Consider the following 19,143-nt stretch of genomic DNA (forward strand, 5'->3'; position numbering starts at 1 on the left):
CGAACCACTAGCGCCGCCAAGATGGTCGGAACCTCTGGCGCCACTACTTCCAATCCAAACTGTTGCATTTCTCTATGCAGTGTCGGTTGATTAGTAATCGCCGTCGCCAAGTTCTCAGCAGATTTCCTACTTAGCGAATCGGCAACGACATTAGCTTTCCCAGGGTGGTATAGGATAGTAAGGTCATAATCCTTCAACAGCTCCAACCACCGCCGCTGCCGCATGTTTAACTCTTTCTGGGTGAACAAATACTTGAGGCTCTTGTGATCGGTATATACCTCACAATGCTCACCATAGAGATAGTGCCTCCATAGCTTTAGCGCGAAAATGACCGCCACTAACTCGAGATCATGTATCGGGTAGTTCTTCTCATAGTTCTTCAACTGGCGCGAAGCAAACGCAATGACTCACCTATTTTGCATAAGAACACACCCGAGACCATTGTATGAGGCATCACTGTACACTACGAAGCTCTCTCCCGGCGTTGGCAACGCAAGTATCGGGGTAGTCATCAACTTCTCTTTCAACTCTTGGAAGCTTTGGTCGCAACCGCCACTCCAGATGAACTTTACTCCCTTGTGCATTAGGCGTGTGAGAGGAGTAGTTAGCTTTGCAAACCCCTCAACAAAATGCCGATAGTAGCCTGCCAATCCGAGAAAACTGCGGACTTCTGCCACACTCATCGGATGAGGCCAATCTTTAATCGCCTTAATCTTCCTTGGATCTACCGAGACTCCACTCCCGGAGATCACATGGCCTAAGAAGGTTACCTTCGAAAGCCAAAAATCGTACTTCTTGAGCTTAGCATAAAGCTTCTCGTTCCGGAGTATTTGCAACACGGTTCTTAAATGTTCCTCGTGTTCTTCTTCACTCCGCGAGTACACCAACACGTCGTCGATAAACACCACGATGCACTTGTCCAATAAAGGTCGAAAGACCCGATTCATTAGGTCCATAAACGTTGCTGGGGCATTCGTAAGCCCAAACGGTATCACCGTAAACTCATAGTGGCCGTACCGCGTACGATACGCCGTTTTGTGCACATCCTCCTACCGGATCTTCAACTGGTGATATCACGACTGAAGGTCTATCTTCGAGTATAACCGCGACCTCTGTAACTGATCAAACAGGTCGCCTATCCTCAGCAACGGGTATTTGTTCTTGACCGTTACCTTGTTCAACTCGCGATAGTCCACGCAAAGTCGAAGTGTACCGTCCTTTTTTTTCACAAATAGCACCGGAGCTCCCCATGGTGACACGCTCGGCCTCACAAAGTCTTTGTCGAGCAAGTCCTGTAACTGGGCCTTTAACTCCTTAAGCTCCGCCGGTGCCATTCTATATGGAGCCTTCAAAATTGGTGCCGCCCCGGGAATCAAGTCAATGATGAACTCGATCTCCCGATCCGGTGGCAATCCCGGTAACTCCGCCGGAAATACGTCCGGAATTCACATGCAACTCGGATATCTCCAAGTTCTGGGTGCTCCCTTTGAGCTTCTATCATGGTCGCCAAATAGGCCACATATTCGCCTTTGATCATCTTTCTCGCCCTCGTCGCCGACACGGTCGCCGCGAAGCGCGAGCTTTTACACACTTGATACACGAACTCTTTCTGACCAGGCTCACGAAAAGTGATCACCTTACTGTCACAGTCGATGCTGGCATAATACTTGGAGAGCCAATTAACTCCCAAGATGACATCAAATATCCACATCTGCTTCAATACTAGCAAGTCCGCCGGCATGATCCACTCGCCGATCTGAACCGGACAAGCTAAGCACTCCTCATGAACTCTAAACGAATGCTTCGGTGCGTTAACCCACCAATAGTCATAATTATGCACTATTTCCATGCCATGAGTCTTAGCAAATGATGCACCAATAAACGAATGTGATGCACCCGTGTCAAATAATGCTCTTGCTCTAATTCCATTAATCAGAATAATACCTGCCACGACGTCGTCGGGTACGGTAGGCTGCTCCTCCACTTGAGTGGCAAAAACCCGTCCACTCGGTGCACGTGATCCCTCCGGCTGACGCGGTGCTGAAGCGCGCCCAGCCGACATTGCAGGTGGCAGTCCTACAAGCTGTCATGGAGCATACTTAGCCGAAGCAGCTGACGGAGCAGGTGACGCGCCGCCCGGGCAATCCCAACTCAAATGTCCCGCTTGGCCGCATCGGAAACACCTCCCGTCACGCTGAGAACAATCATTGGGCCTATGATTCCCGCCGCAGATCACACACGGGAATGAAATCATCTGACCCCTTGACTGGCTTCTGCCTCCCCGTCACTGTGATTTTGGGTACCGAGGGGGTCGCTTAGAACTCGACTGCCTTGCGGAACCACCAGCCAGTCGCTTCTTGGACTTCTCCTTGTCCTTGTCCCTTTCAAACGCCTCGCGTTCCTCACGCGCAATGGTGTTGCCGCGCTCTACCCATAGCGCGCGATCGAGTACCTCCTCGTAGGTCTTCAGCTGGAGCGCATGAATAATCTTGAATATTTTCGGCCGCAATCCGCGCTCAAAGACCTCTGCTCGATCCCGGTCTCCATGAACCAAGCCCGGAATGCAATCAACCATGTGCGAGAGCTCCCTTTCGTACTCCTGCACCGTTCGGTTCCCTTGCCTTAACTTGCGAAAGTCCTCCTTGATCTTCTGCTTGTCGCTTTCGGGAAAATACTCCATAAGCAACAACTCCCGAAATGCCTCCCAAGACATAGTAGCCGGATCCAAAGATCGACCATTCTTTACTCGCATCCACCATGACCTAGCCGACCCCTCTAAATAGTGAGACACTAGGCGTACTTTATCCTTCTCGAGGGTGTAGACATACTCGAACAATGCCTCCATCGTCGAAAGCCACGCCTCCATTAACCAAAGGTCTTTCACATCACCCTAGAACGTCGGAGGATTGAACCGCTTAAAGGCCGTCAACACCGCCAACGACCGCTCCTACTCAACCTCAAGTACCTCCGGGATAGGAGCCGAAGAACCCGAAGCCGTTGGAGGAATAGCCGTCACCGGTGCCGCCGCCACCGTCGGAGTAGGTGCCACAGGTGCGGGCGCGTCCTGAGGTACAAGTGCAGCCGCCGCCGCCTGTCAAGCCTCCAACTCATGGAGCCATCCTATCTGCTCTCCTTGCTGTCGCATAGCCCCGGCCAAAGCCGCCACTTGGGCCCGCAACTCTCGGACTTCATCAGATCCAACTTGCTCGGGCACCTCATCAGGTAATGCCGGAGCGGACCTACGTGTATAACGTCTTGGGGACATTTGTTCCTGAACCGTAACACACGCATTAATACTCGACACGCGTAACTCTTACACATTCCAAATAGCTACCCAATTAAGCGAAAGCAACCAAGTGTGTTCATTTTCTACCCTCAGTATTATGTAGCCGGCCGCCCCACATAATACCTCAAGAAGAGAACAAACAAACACTTGAATCTATCTCTCACTCCCTTTAGAGAAGTTCTAATCATAACCCAATCCATTAGCCTTCGCATCTCCAAGTGCATGTCATACGTGTCCTAAATTTCTAAGGTTTCCAATCCTAAGGTCCCTAAGTCCATCCTAGATTTTTGCTTTCACTTGCTCTGATACCACCGTATCTGTCACGCCCCAAGCTCTGCCAATTTGGTCGGATTCGAGCACGTAACAGACGCCGAACGAACAGCACCTCCCCTATCCGCCCAAGGCTCTACCAACATGTATATTACAAGCAAGTCAATAAGGAGATTGCAAGATATACAAGGTTTGCACGAGGGCAAACAACAACATACACGTGAAAGCATCGATACTAAACTAAACATTTATTCACATATAACACATGTCATTTGATTACATTTGAACCAAACACAAGTAACCTATTACAATTATATTCACTTTACATCACATGGCGTTCAACCCAAAATATGTTATTTATATCATTTTACATTACTAGTTCAACATACAAAAGTTGAATGTACATATAGGGTATGCCTATAAACTCTGAGGCTGCTATCTCCGGCGCTAGTCCCTTGCCTCGATCCTCCGCCGCCCCGCTCGCGCACGAATCTGCAGGGTTAGTGGTAATGAGAGCTAGAAGAAGTTCCCAGTGAGTTCAGCCGCCGACCGCGCCGATTCGCCCACTAGGTGTAACACACTGGACCTTAGCAAATGGAGAGGTTCGAGTGTTTGTTGAGTGTTCTGAGTTTTTCCAGATATTCTGGAGGTCGTTGACAGTGTTCCGACCTATGGCTCATATCCCGAGAATTGATGTGTTTTAAGTAGCGCTAAGGGCACCAAAACGATGGACTTAGGCTGCTCTCGGGTTGCTGTTTGCAGGGCTGTGTACCGGTACAACATCGGAAGTGTACCGGAACAGATGGGATTTTTTGTGAATCCGAGGCTCGGGTTTGCTGTCGCGCAGGATTTGTACCGATACACTTTCCCGTGTACCGATACACTTTGCTCTGCGGGCTGATATTGTGGGAGAGTGTATTTGCAATTGTTGCAAACCTTATAAATATCACCCTAGCCCCTTTAGGTGCCCTTTTGAGCCCTAACCTGTGGAGAAGTAAGGTGAGACTCTTCCTCTTTGATTTCTTCTTCATTTTTGGTGAATTTTGGTTAGTATTGATCTCACCTTTCTTCTCCTTCTTACTTTTTGTTGGGTTTCCTCCATTGTTGAAGACTTGGAGCTTGGAGAGGAACTTGTTTGAGAGGAGATCTTCAACCCTACTTGGTTTGGAGCTTGGTTTGGAGCATCTTGAGAGGTGAGTAGCACTTTTCTACTCCTTGATCCTTGTTTTGGTAGGTTTTGTGAGATGAAACCCTAGAATGTGAAAATTAGGGTTAGTATTGGGGATTTTTGATTAGAGCCTTTTGGAACCTAATTGATGGGTTTAGAACCTTTGTTTAGGTTGGATTAGAGGGCCTCTAACTCCCTTTTCGAGATTGAGAGAGCTATCTTCGCATTCGGTGAGTTTTCTTCACCTTAGCTTGTGTTGCTTAATGTTTGAGCAAATGATTGTTCGTAACGTTCGTGTATCCCTCCTTTTGTGACCTTTAGGGTACTAGGAGAGTGGTGGACACCTTCGTCGGAGCAAACAAAGGGTTTCGAATAGTTTCTGTGAGTTTGGCTTCTTTAGATTAGGAGAAAATCTCTCCTATGCGGTTTAAAGTTGTCGTTTCTTCGAAATGCATGCATATCCTTGTTAGATAGGATTTTTATGAATTTTAGAATACTCTAAATGAATGTGTTATATTTCATGGAATTTCGACTCTATGTAGTAGAGGTCCTTGCTTAACATTCATGCATATTGAGGGTATTCTACTTTACAAGTTTGGGAAATATGTCTCTTGTGATGAAGAGGACTAGAAATATGAATTTGGGAATATTAAACTCATGTTTGGACATAGCGAACAGCAGTGCCATAAAGAGGCACTTGAACTAGTAAACTGTGAAACTGCAACATAGAGACTTAGTAATAGGCCATTGTGACATCGACTATATTCAGTGTTTTAGACACGATGACATAGTGATAGGCCATTGAGACATATGTTATATTTTCATGTTTTAGACATGATGATTTAAGACTTGAGAGAGACTTATATGCTTACTTGCCTTTGTGCTAATTCGCACATGCTTGTGAGGGTCGCTCCCTACAAGCCGGCACTTCGGAGACAGCCATCGCGATACATACTCACCGTGCGGGATTGGGCGCCGAAGTGGATTATCGTGGGCAAGACTCATTCCTAAAATGGGGATGTTGACTACCATGGGGCCATTAGGCGCGGCGCAGGCCAGACAGCCTACGGGTGGGTCTTCGGGCCAAACAGCCTTCGGGTGGGTCTTACAAGGTTGGAACTATATGTAGTTGATATGCCAAGGGGACTTGAACTAGAATAGTAAACAATGACATCTTACTATTTCCGTTGTGGACATTATGTTAGTTGCATACTCATGCTTATTCATGTTAGCATAGCTTTCTTACATGTGCAAAATCATGCTAAGTAGAGATATCATGTTGTAGTAAGTTTACATGTTTATTTACATGTCGTTCATATCGCTTTTACTTATTTGCTTACCTGTTTAGTTTTTGGGCCTAGTGGTGCTCTTATCTGAAGTCAGTAATTGCCCACTAGGAATTATTATTTAATAGTTCTCACGCCATCTGTTTGATGTCTTTTTCAGAGCCCTCAGCATCGGTGGAGGCACGGGATCGCGGCAAGGGAGTCGCATAGCTAGTTAGCGCGGAGCTTGCTTTTGCTCCTAGGTGGTCTACTCTCTTTTTGTGTTTTTGGTGAGAGAGAGTTTTGTTACCATATATAGAGACCACCATTGTACCACTTATAGCACTTGTACTCGGATTTTTGTTGTTCTACTTTATGGTTTTATTTAGTGGATTTTAGCTTTTTTTGTACTCTCCTGTCGTAGAATCTAGTAGTACTTGCTCTGATATCACTAAATCTTTTTGTATTATTATTTTATTTATTGTTTTATCGCAGATGCCTTATATGTTTTAGACATCTGGTGAGTCTGGACACGTGCCGGGCGGGCTTCCGTTGGGCCCCGGGGCGTGACACTAGGTCTATTTCAGGCATATGTATTTTCATAAAGATAGATACCGAACCATCTAATGCAATTACTAATACAATGTCTGCAAAACAACTGTCAACAGATAGATAGATAATCAAAAACATGAATCTGATGCATGCATGTCCATTTCTTATTTCACTTGACTTTTACCCAATCAAACCAGGGTCCACAAGGCTCACCCCAAACTCACATCTCACATGTCCCGTCTACCGAGATTAGCATTTGAAAATGCCCCCGAGGGATCCATCCTATCTACCGTGGAAGGCACATAGCACTGTCGCCCAAGGGATCTTCGCCGGGCACTTCCACCTATGGTGTCTACACTCCGGAGTACACCGCTTGTGGAGGAGCTACCTCTCACAAGCCAGAATCGATACATGTGAGTACGATCCATTCCTCAATTTGAGGAAATATAGCCAACCTGTCTCATATCTCAATGCCTCAATGCCAATGATAGGTCTTTACCTTATCATGCATATACCACTGTTTCCAAGCCACATGGGTCGTGATGCCACTCTAGGTTAAACTTTGTTTAGTCGTTCCATTCTCCATGCCAATTGAGTCACTATAGTCAATGTCACCCTTGTTTACTATTGTCCAAGTCTTTTTTCGCATTCACATGCACATAGGGTTCTCACCAACAAGTCCTCATGGTGTTTCATCATTCGTATGTTCTTTAAGCATCTAAATGCAATTAAACCAAGCACACATAATAAGCTACCCTATATGCAAGAATGCAACAATACAAGATGCTCAAGTAAAGTGACATAGATATAGAAAGAGACTCGGTGTTTTCGGATAGCCCCCCCCCACCTTTTAGTGTTACAAGGATGCCGTGGTTCAATTTTCACAATTTTTAGGCACTTACGCCGCGAGCTGCGACGATTTGTACCAATTTAGCCTGTTTCCTGAATATCTCTACGCATGCTCGTCGTATCTCCGAACCGAGCGCACAACGCGTTGACCTACCAATTAGGTTAAATTGAGATCAAACCCAAGCTTCGACCTCAATATTCCAAAACCCTTAGTATAGGTCCCTATACTTTGTCATATTTCCCATCCAAGCCCCTAGCTTGCATATTCATGGAGGAAATTCACCATAGAAGCTCCTAGATGCAAATACTAGAAGCAAATACCAAAACCCTAACTCAAAATCATGGAAACTCACCTTGGAGTCTCAAGTTTTCCTTCCAAGCTCTTGCCCAAGCTAGCCTTTACCTTGGAAAGCTTATTCTCCAAGTTTGCTCCTCCAAATCCCCTCCTAGTCCAAGCTCTAGAGAGAGAGGAAGAGAGAAGAGAAGGGATTTTAGAGAGAGAGGGAAAGGTTTTAGGGTTAGGGTTGAGAAATGATAGCCCTAACCCAAGCCCTCACCTCTATAGACCCCACTCATGTCACATTAGCACCTTAGTCCCTCAACTTTTTATTTTTACAATAGCTCAAACTGGGCAGATTTCGCATACGGGGACCGGTCTCTCCCCACAGGGACCGGTCCCCGAGAGTATACCTCTCAGGACTTAGCCAAATCTTCCATCTTTTCTTGCTGGCTACGCGCATGGGGACCGGTCTCTCATCCAGGGACCGGTTCCTAAGAGCAACATTTTCACAACTAGCCAATTCCTAACTTTTTCACCTACGGGGACCGGTCTCTCCCCACAGGGACTGGTTCCCGTAGCCTGGTTTTCCAGGACTTAGCCGATTTTCAGTTTTCTGGGCAGGCTATGCATACGAGGACTGGTCTCCTCCCAGAGGGACCGGTCCCCGAGAGTCCAAAATCTGGAACTTGGCCAGATTTTGCAATTTCACTCTCTCGGGTCCCTTTACTATATATATGGGTTCCAATTAGGGGTGAAAACGAGCCGAGCTCGAGCGAGCTTACCTCGGCTCAAATTCGGCTTGAAATTAGCTTCGAGCCTAAATTTAAGCTCAAGCTTGGATTGAAATTAATTCAAGCCGAGCTTGAGCAAGCCTAATTTCGAGCCGAGCGAGCTCGAGCCCTAAACGAGCCGCTTGAAATTCTCAACATCATACGATCAATAGTTTAATTTGTATAGAATATAATCTATAATTTGATACAAAAATATGTCTAATATTCAAAGTACAAAATAATTATATGAAATATAGTATTACAATATAAAGAAAAATAATTTATGAGTTGAATGTCTAATCTTTTCAGCCTCATATGTCTTTTCTTCTGCCTTCAATCTCCATATTATTCGTTTTTATTTATACGGTCAAAAATAAATAAATTATATGGATAAATATTGGATTAAACTATCCAATCATATATAACTAAAATTAAAATTTTATATAAATAATAATTTTTTACTTTAAAAATATTCTGTATATTTTCTCAAGCATACAATTAATAGCAAGGTAGGCAACGGCGGGCATATGCTGTTACTTGATAACTTGGAGGGCTTCCGGCTTGGCCACTTAGGGTGAGAGACAGAAAAAGAGAAAGAGAGAAACATATTGAAAATTTAGAGCTCTGTGAAAGAAAGAAAGTAAAAAATGTATTAAATTTAGTGAAATTTTGCTCTCTTTATTGTTATTGGGTTGTTTTTATGGGCCAACAACATTGGCCAAATTTTAACTAAACTCAGGTTATTCACTCAACCTATATATATATATATATATATATATATATATAGAGTTGGGCTAGAATACTATTGATAGCAAAACGTCCTTTTTGCTATCAAGTTTTTGCCTTTGATCAACTCTTTATTATTTTTAATCATTGGATTAAATACTATAACCCAGTGGGACCACTCAACCTAGGGGACCACTCAACTCTAACTGACTAATATCATCACTAATCCTACAATTCTAATCCAAGTGTTAAAAATTTGATAGCAAAAAGAGCGTTTTGCTATCAATAGTATTCCAGCCTAATTCTCTCTCTCTCTTCCTCTCTCTCTCTCATATATACATATATATATATATATAGTCGTAGAACTACTATGCTATGAAAATGTAGACGATTTAATGTTTTCGAATTTTTGACCCTTTGATAAGAATTGTATGGTTGGTATGATTGCGGTCCCCCATAGGATTAAATAATACTTCTAGGATTGAGTGGTCCCTGCAAGGTAATAATAGTATTAATCCAAAATAAAAATATTAAAGGGTTTATCTAAGAATCAAAAAATCGAAATCACCAGATCCTCTATATTTTCACAATAACATAGTAGCTCTACTATATAATATATATATATATATATATATATTATAGTATATACTATAGAGTAGGGCTACTGTGCTATTAGGAGCACAATAGCCCTTGTGCTCCTAACTTTCTAACCAACTCATCAAGTTTGATGGATGGTTAGAATAAAAAGGAGAGATATTGGGGAGATTAGGTGTCTCAATTTCTCTTCTCCTTGAATTTCTCTTTAATATCTCCTCTCTCTCTCATTCTAACCACCCATCAAATTTGATGGGTGGTTTAGAAAGTTAGGAGCACAAGGGCTGTTGTTGCCTAACTATCACAGTAGCCTCTCTCCTCTCTCTCTCTCTCTCTCTCTCTCTAATATATATATATATATATATATATATATATATATATTTATATATTCGAGCTTTTCGAGCCTAATTCGAACGAGCCGAGTAATACTCAAGCTCAGCTTGAAATAAATTTCGAACCTTTTTTTTTGTTTAAGCTCGGCTCATTTAATTTCGAGTCGAGCTCGAGCGAGCCAAATATCGAGTCGAACGCAAGTCGAACGCGAGCCGGCTCGCTCATTTGCCAGCCGTAGTTCTAATGCACTTAGAACCAATACTAACTTGTTCCACTCCACATTTCGCACATTTCGACGGAACTCGGCACGACTTACGGGAAAGTGATATGTTACATTCCCCACCCCTTAAAAACAGTTTCGGTCGCGAAACTTGAACACGTACCTTAGTTCGCTTGCTCGAACAAATGAGGATAGACCTCGCACATCTTCTCCTCGAGTTCTCACGTGGATTCACGCTTCGAATGATTACTCCATTGCACTTTGACATACGGAATAGTCCGATTCTGTAGCTTCCGCTCTTCTCGAGCAAGAATGCTCACCGAAAATTCTTCATAAGTGACATCCTCATGTAACTCTACCGGCTCATACTCCAACACATGTGAGGAGTTCCGAAAATACTTGCAGAGATTCGATACGTGAAACACGTTGTGCACTCCCGCAAGCTTCGGCGGTAATGCTAACTAGTACGCCACGGGCCCAATTCGCTCTAGAATCTCATACGGGCCAATATACCGGGGACTAAGCTTCCCCCGAATGCCAAACCACTTCACCCCCCGCATTGGCGACACTTTGAGAAACACACGGTCGCCAACCGCGAATTCCAAATCCTTTCGGCGCTTATTCGCATAGCTTCGTTGCCGCGATTGTGCCGTCAACAATCGTTTGCGAGCAAGACGGACTTTCTCTTCCGCCTCTCGCACCACATCCGGACCAAGGGTGACTCTTTCACCCACCTCGCTCCGATGGATAGGAGAGTGACACTTACGCCCATAGAGTGCCTCAAACGGCGCCATCGCTATACTTTCCTGATAACTGTTATTGTAAGCGAACTCCGCCATCGGCAAATGCTCATGCCACCCTCCACTGTAATCGAGCACACACGCTCGCAACATATCCTCGAGTACCTGAATTGTCCTCTCTGACTAGCCATCACTCTGAGGATGAAACGCCGTACTAAAATCGAGCCACGTGCCTAGAGCATCCTTCAAGCTCTTCCAGAAATGAGAAGTGAACCGGGGGTCTCGATCTGACACAATCGACAATAGAACCACATGCAATCTCACTACCTCAACCAAGTAGACTTGTGCTAACATGTCTCTTGACCACGTGGTGTGGATCGGCAAGAAATTAGCCGACTTTGCCAAACGGTGCACAACCACGCATATGGCATCACGTCCAACTTGCAATCGGGGTAATCCAACCACAAAGTCCATCGCTATGTCCTCCCATTTCCACAAGGGGATTGGTAAGCTCCGCAACTTTCCCGCGGGAAATCGACGATCAGCCTTCACTTATTGGCATGTCAAACATTGCGCCACAAACTCCCTAATGCCTTTCTTCATTTTCGGCCACCAATAATATAACTTTAGATCTTTGTATATCGTAGTGCCGCCCGGGTGAATACTATACGGGGAATTATGTGCCTCTTGCAACACCATCTTATGGATTTCGTCATCTTTAGGCACACACAACCGTTTTTTGAGCCAAAGTGCACCGTCGGGTCCCACGCCGAAGTCATCGGCGCGTTTGCCCACAATGTCATTCCGCACTTTTTAGAGATACGGATCATCCACTTGCCGCTCTTTAATCCGTTCCAATCATTCCGGACCTTTTGGAGATACAGATCATCCACTTGCCGCTCTTTAATCCATTCCAATATGGTCAGTCGAACCACTAGCGCCGCCAAGATGGTCGGAACCTCCGGCACCACTACTTCCAATCCGAACCGTTGCATTTCTCTATGCAGTGTCGGTTGATTAGTAATCGCCGTCGCCAAGTTCTCAGCAGATTTTCTACTTAGAGTTGAGAAATGAGAGCCCCAACCCAAGCCCTCACCTCTATAGACCCCACTCATGTCACATTAGCACCATAGCCCCTCAACTTTTCATTTTTACAACAGCCCAAACTGGGCAGATTTCGCATACGGGGACCAATCTCCCCCACAGGGACCGGTCCCCGAGAGTATACCTCTCAGGACTTAGCCAAATCTTCCATCTTTTCTGGCTGGCTACACGCACGGGGACCGGTCTCTCATCCAGGGATCGGTTCCCGAGAGCAACATTTTCATAACTAGCCAATTCCCAACTTTTTCACCTACGGGGACCGGTCTCTCCCCGCAGGGACTGGTTCCCGTAGCCTGGTTTTCCAAGACTAAGCCGATTTCCAGCTTTCTGGGCAGGCTACGCATACAGGGACCGGTGTCTTCCCACAAGGACTGGTGTCACGCCCCAATCCCCGCCAATTTGGTCGGGTTCGGGTCACGTCAACAGACGCCGAACGGACAGAGCCTCCCCCGTCCGCCGNCCAAGGCTCTAACAACACGTATAATTAAGCAATTAACAAGAGAATTGCATATATAATACAAGGCTTGCTCGAGGGCAAGCAACAACGGAAGCGAAAGCTCTAAGCTAAATATACAACACACATGATATTTGATTTCCTTTAAACCAAATACAAGTAAACTAAGCTATTACATTCCATTCAACCATCATATCTTTTTACATTTAGTCATCCACCAAATACATGATTGTTTACACTTTTCATTTCTAAATCAACAAAATAAAGTTGATACATGTATAACAAAAGGGAATGACTACAAAATGCATAAAGTCCCCGGTGGCCGCTACCTACGGCGCCAAACCCTTGCCTCGGTCCTCCGCCGCCCCGCTCGTGCTAGGACCTGTAGGGTTAGTGGTGTGAGAACTACAACGAAGTTCCCAGTGGGCTCGGCATCCGACCTCGCCGACTTACCCACTAGGTCTATCCAGGCATAAGTATTTCAAAGGAAGAAAAGTAACCATTACTAATGCAACTAATACTATGCCTGCAAGAAAAAGTCAGTAGATATACAATTTCAATGCGAAAATGGAAATGCATGCATGCTCCAATCATAATCAAACTTTGGCTCTTACCCAATCTTACCGGTTAACTCTGTTAACCCCAATAACTCACAACCCAAAATCCCTTAATAACGGGGGACTCGAACCTCCCTAGGGACCGTCAACTGGTGGGACTTTACCACGCCCAGTGGTGACCAACTCCGGAGCGCACCGCTCGAGGGGGAGCGACCTCCCTCAAGCCAAGACGAAAGGTGAGTGTCGATCTAATCCTCAACTTGAGGATTCATAGCCACTAGTCACAATGCCAATATCACGATAGGTCTCTACCTATTTATTTTTGCCACTTTCAAGGCCTTATCTTCGACCATGTCACTATGGGTCAAACTATTTTCAACGGTCATCTCTCAATGCAATTCTTGTTTCTATGTCAATGACACCCTTGTTTTCTAATGTCCAAGTCCATACTTATGTTCACACATCTCGAGGGCCCAATCACACATGTCCGTTTTGGTTCTATCATTCTTCTACGTTCAACTACTTTAGAAGCATAAAAATGAAATCAAACCAAGTTCCACATGTAGCTACCCTACTATGCATGAATGGGTATATATATATATATATGCTCAAAAATAGAGAAATAGACATAGAGGGGAATCCAACGATTCCGGCGTGCACCCCCCACCTCTATGAGTCGTGTGGGTGTAGAATATTAAGGCCCCCGCACTTTACGAAAGCCGATTCCGCGCCCTATAATCAAATAGTGCCATATTAGGCCTTTTTGTACATGAACTATACTCTAACATTTTCGAAATATTAAACGAAGTTGTCCAACGTGTTTTGGGCACCCCCAATTGGGTTTCTACAGGGTCAATTTGTCCCCGAAAAATCCTAGGGCAAAAACCCCAAATTCAAGCCCTAATGTTGCCATTTAGGGTTTCCCCATGAATCGATCCCAACCCTAAGCAAAGAATAGCTTAGGATCATCTAAGAAGCATCCTAGTAAGGTTTCTAGACCTTTGGTACCAACCCTAGGGCTCCAAACATCATCTCCAAGGATTCACCATGAGAGCACCTTGAGCTCTCATGGGTTCCATGGTGTTCATGGCTCAAAAGAGCTTCTAAAACCTCTAAGGAGCACAAAGCTCCAAATCTCTTAACCAAAATCCAAACCCTAGAGGAAAACCTTACAAAACTTACCTCTAGTCCAAGCTCCACCAAGATTCTCCTTGTTGGAGAGCTCCTAGAACCTCCAAAGCCTCCAAATCCTCCTCCTCTTCTCTTCTTCTTCTTCTTCTCCAAGTCCTAGAGCATGGGTTCTAGAGAGAGAAAGAGAGGAAAATGGGTGAGAGGGTGGAAATGGCTGTGGGAGAGAGGGGATGGGCCATATATAGTGTTGTAACAATTGCACATAAGCCCCTCCACTTGTTTCCCATCAATCTGCCCAGACTGGGCCATTTCCGCCTTCGGGGACCGGTCTCCCCGACCAGGGACCGGTTCCCGAACGGGGGTTTTCCAGGACTTAGCCAAATTTTCGAGTTTTTCGGCTATTGCGCAGCGAGGGACCGGTCTGCCCGTCAGGGACCGGTCTCCCGAGGACCGGTCTCACCACCAGGGACCGGTTGCCTCAGGATTTCCTGGCAGGCTACGCGCACGGGGACCGGTCTCTCCTTCAGGGACCGGTCCCCGAGAGCTAAAATCCTGGGACTTAGCCAGATTTCCAGATTTGCTCTCCGGGTCCCTTTTTGCTCCGTTTATGAGCTCCAATGCACTTAGGGTTCGCTTTAACTCATTCGATTCCGCGTTCCGCTCGTTTTGACGGAACTCGGCACAACTTACGAGGGATGTGGTATGTTACAACTGGTCCCCGAGAGTCCAAAATCTGGAACTTAGCCAGATTTTGCAATTTCGCTCTCTCGGGTCCCTTTACTATATATATGGGTTCCAATGCACTTAGAACCAATACTAACTCATTCCACTCCGCGTTCCGCACATTTCGACGGAACTCGGCACGACTTATGGGGAAGTGATATGTTACATAGAGCATATAAATAAAGCTCTAAAGATCTACCATGAGAGGAGCTCAAGCTTGCCTCAACAAGCTTCAATTAACCCAAGTATTAAGGATTTAACATGCTAAGTGTACTATAGAGGTCATTGAATCTCTCACACAAAGGATTTAATCAAAAATCCCAATTGCAACTCTAGATTTCCATTTTACCAAGAGGGTCTCATTAATCATGATACTCTCTTCATAAATTAGTTTAGAATCATATATAGACCCTAAGCATCTCATTTACAAAAGACTTAATCCTAGCCATAACTCAAATCCACAAAACTCACCATGGCCACCATGCTCATCAAGCTAAATCCACCATTGGAAAGCTTGCTTCACCATTGGAGAGCTCCAAGCTTCATCTCCAACATCATCTTCTCCAACTTTATCTTCTCCAACATCTTCTCTTTAATGGAGATCTTGCTGGAGAGAGAAAGCTAGGGGAGAGAGAAATGTGAGGAGTGGGCTAAAGAGCAAGAGAGAAAGATCTCTCTCTCTCTCTCTCTCGGGTTGAAGAAAGCAAAGGGAAAAGCCCTTTTGTTACATGAATAGCCCCCTCAACTTAAATACAATTTATATTCAGTTTTGCAGCTCCGATACAGATATTTTTCACCTGTCCTTCTGAATGTCCGTTTAAGCTCAAATTTGACAATCAGGCTCGGTTTTACTTAACGAAAGAAATTTTAATCTTTCAGTTTCGACCATATTTGGTCACCGAAAGCTCTACCGAATTAAAATCTCTAGCAGATAGCAGTCGGATTTTATTTTCTACTTTCCGGATGTCAGAATGACATAAAACTTTAAATCTATCCTCATAAAAATAATTCTGACATACTCTCTAGTTTTCATAATTTTCTGACACTGTGCATTTTCTGCTAAAATATCAGCCCCGTCTCTTACAGAAAATTCTAAATCTTCTGTTTTCGTTCCGATTTCAACACAAGTCATTTCTGACTTATATTTTACTCCACTAAATCCAATAAAAATAGTATCTCACACTATTTTTATTTATTTTTACTTTTATATCAAAATCCAGTATGTTACATTAATTATAATGACCAATTAATATAGGAGAATCACTCTCTTATGATTAAAATAGAGCTCTATATAATTGAAAAGCTTTCTCTCTTGTTTTGCATTCTACTTCAAATCACCTGTGATTTTTCATCATTGGGAGATGCTTCTATTTATAGGTGGGGCAAAAAGACGAGGTAGAGGTGGAAGAGCGTTCTCATAATGAAACTTTCATTTCACTACAATTAATAAGGCATCTCTTTGTTTGGAGAGAAGAGAAAGAAATGAGAGAATGAAACGCGCATCATAAATAAGAGGAGAGTTAACTCCTCTCATTTAATATGTATGGAGATGAAGAGAGGAAAAGAAAAAGAACGTTCTATTTTCTTCTTCATTAATAGTACAATTATTATGGACGTTGTTATTCTCTTTCTTTTCTCCTTACTCGTCTTCACCTCCCAACAAATTGATATGAGGGGATTAATTAAAGAGAGAGTTGTCACCTCATAAATTGTTGCAACTATTGCACATAAGCCCTCGTACTAAATCTTAATATTAGGTCACTTTACACAAATTTCATCTTTTGCAATTAGAGTTTTTGCTAACCACCTTAGCAAATAAATTCTTATTTCGCTACTTTAGCAAAATAATCTCTATTAATTTTTCAAGCACTTGATCACACGCAGCCTTTATTGTGTGTGACCACATAGGTTCAATTCTACCTGGTAGTGAGATGTAACACTAAACTCTTTTAATGTCACCATCGAAACTTTTTTCGATGGACCAAAACATTTTTGGTTCTCCCAACTGAGAGTAATTAACTATCGTAATCATTCTCATGGGTCCCACAATCCACGAGTGACACCTAGCAGTATATCGCGGCAATCCAAGTAGAATTAACAATAGGCAGAACCTCTATGTCTAGTTACCGTGTGATAAAATTCTTCTATTACTAGTCTCGATAGAGCCGAGGTTATGGATTACTCGTCAATCCCCATTACTCAATTATATGTCTAATCTGATTAACAACTAGTATGGAAACTCCTTTCCATAAAATCACGCTGCCTTGGCCAAAAACTTGTAAAACAGATAGCATAGAACAATTACCTCTCTACCGAGGGTGATAGATTCCATCTTGACACACACATACCTCCACGTATGACCCACTGCAGCCAATATGTGTTGCCTTAACCCATGATTAGGGTATAAGTATTTACACAGTCAAACTACAATAACCCACACGTAAGATAACCGTGGTGCCTCAGGTTAAAGGATCACTCACACTACTACAGTATGGAACAATTCACTGACGAGTGAGTAGACATCCATGTGATTGCTTAAAGTTGGTCACGCTCAGTGAAATTGTTCTCTAACATTCACCTGTATGCTTACTCTAGTGTCACCACACTAATGACTTGAGACTCGTCATCCCATAAGGAAAGTATATCATACACCGATCTATCCGGATTTACCACAGCCCTCGTGATAATCCTATGATTAGGAGCATTTAAGAATTAATTACAGAAGAATATATGTCTTAAATTTCTAACTTCTTAGAAATTAATTCTTCTACTATTAATTCTATGGATGATTCATAAATATGCATTTGGCAATAATATGAATGAAGAATGCCAGATTTAATCATAAAAGAAAATTACACTGATATTATCCCTTTAAGTTATGACATAGATTGGCTTATAGGGCATATAACTAACAACCACGAACTGATCCAAGTATGGCTTGAATATATTGTTCATCAAATTAATACATATGGCAGTGTCACGCTCCGGGGCCGAGCGGAAGCCCGCCCGGCACGTGTCCAGATCCGCCATATGTCTAAAACATATAAGGCGTCTACGATAAAGCAATAAATGAAACAATAATACAAAGAGATCTAGCGATATCAGAGCAAAGTACTACTAGATTTTACAACAGGAGAATACAACGAAAGCTAAAATTCACTAAATTAAACCATAAAGTAGAACAACAAAAGTCCGAGTACAAGTGCTATAAGTGGTACAATGGTGGTCTCTATACATGGTAACAAAACTCTCTCTCATCAAAAACACAAAATGAGAGTAGACCACCTAGGAGCAAAAGCAAGCTCCGCGCTAACTAGCTATGCGACTATCTTGCCGCGATCCCGTGTCTCCGCCGGTGCTGAAGGCTCTGAAAAAGATATCAAACAGAGGGCGTGAGAACTATTAAATAATAGTTCCCAATGGGCAATTACTGACTTCAGATAAGAGCACCACTAGGCCCAAAACTAGGCAAATAAGTAGAAGCGAGTAATAAACGAAATGAACAGCAGGTAAATAACTTGAATGCTTGTTACAACATGATGTCTCTACTTAGCATGATTTTGCACATGTAAGAAAGCTATGCAAACATGAATAAGGATAAGTATGCAACCAACATAATGTCCACAACGGAAATAGTAAGATGTCATTATTTACTATTCTAGTTCAAGTCCAGTTGGCATATCAACAACATAAAGTTTCAATCTTGTAAGACCCACCCGAAGGCTGTCTGGCCTGAAGACCCACCCGTAGGCTGTCTGGCCTGTGCCATGCCTAATGATCCCGTGGTAGTCAACATCCCACTCTAGGAATGAGCCTTGTTCACGGCAATCCACTTCGGCGCCCAATCCCGCACGGCGAGTATGTATTGCTATGGCTATCTCCGGAGTGCCGACTTGTAGGGAGCGACCCTCACAAGCATGTGCGAATGAGCACAAGGGCAAGTAAGCATATAAGTCTGTCTCAAGTCTCAAGTCTCAAGTCCTCATGTCTACAACATAGAATGTAACCTGTGTCTCAATGGCCTACCACTATGTCATCATGTCTAAAACATGGAATATAGTAGATGTCACAATGGCCTATCACTATGTCTCTATGTTCCAGTTTCACAGTTTACTAAGCCG

The 19,143-nt window shown here is 43.8% G+C and overlaps 1 protein-coding gene across 1 annotated transcript; it reads right to left on the minus strand.

The window, feature by feature from the left end:
* Positions 1-2,284: 2,284 nt before the first annotated feature.
* LOC109704586 lies at positions 2,285-2,866 on the minus strand. Its single transcript, XM_020225342.1, has one exon. It carries the CDS (start codon positions 2,864-2,866, stop codon positions 2,285-2,287), a length of 582 nt encoding a protein of 193 aa, XP_020080931.1.
* Positions 2,867-19,143: the final 16,277 nt, after the last annotated feature.

This window comes from Ananas comosus, unplaced genomic scaffold (assembly GCF_001540865.1).
Source record: "Ananas comosus cultivar F153 unplaced genomic scaffold, ASM154086v1, whole genome shotgun sequence".
NCBI lineage: Eukaryota > Viridiplantae > Streptophyta > Magnoliopsida > Poales > Bromeliaceae > Ananas > Ananas comosus.

What these genes read in the sequence shown, in the direction of transcription:
- LOC109704586 (XM_020225342.1), bottom strand. Translation starts at nt 2,866, where the DNA reads ATGGAGGCGTGGCTTTCGACGATGGAGGCATTGTTCGAGTATGTCTAC.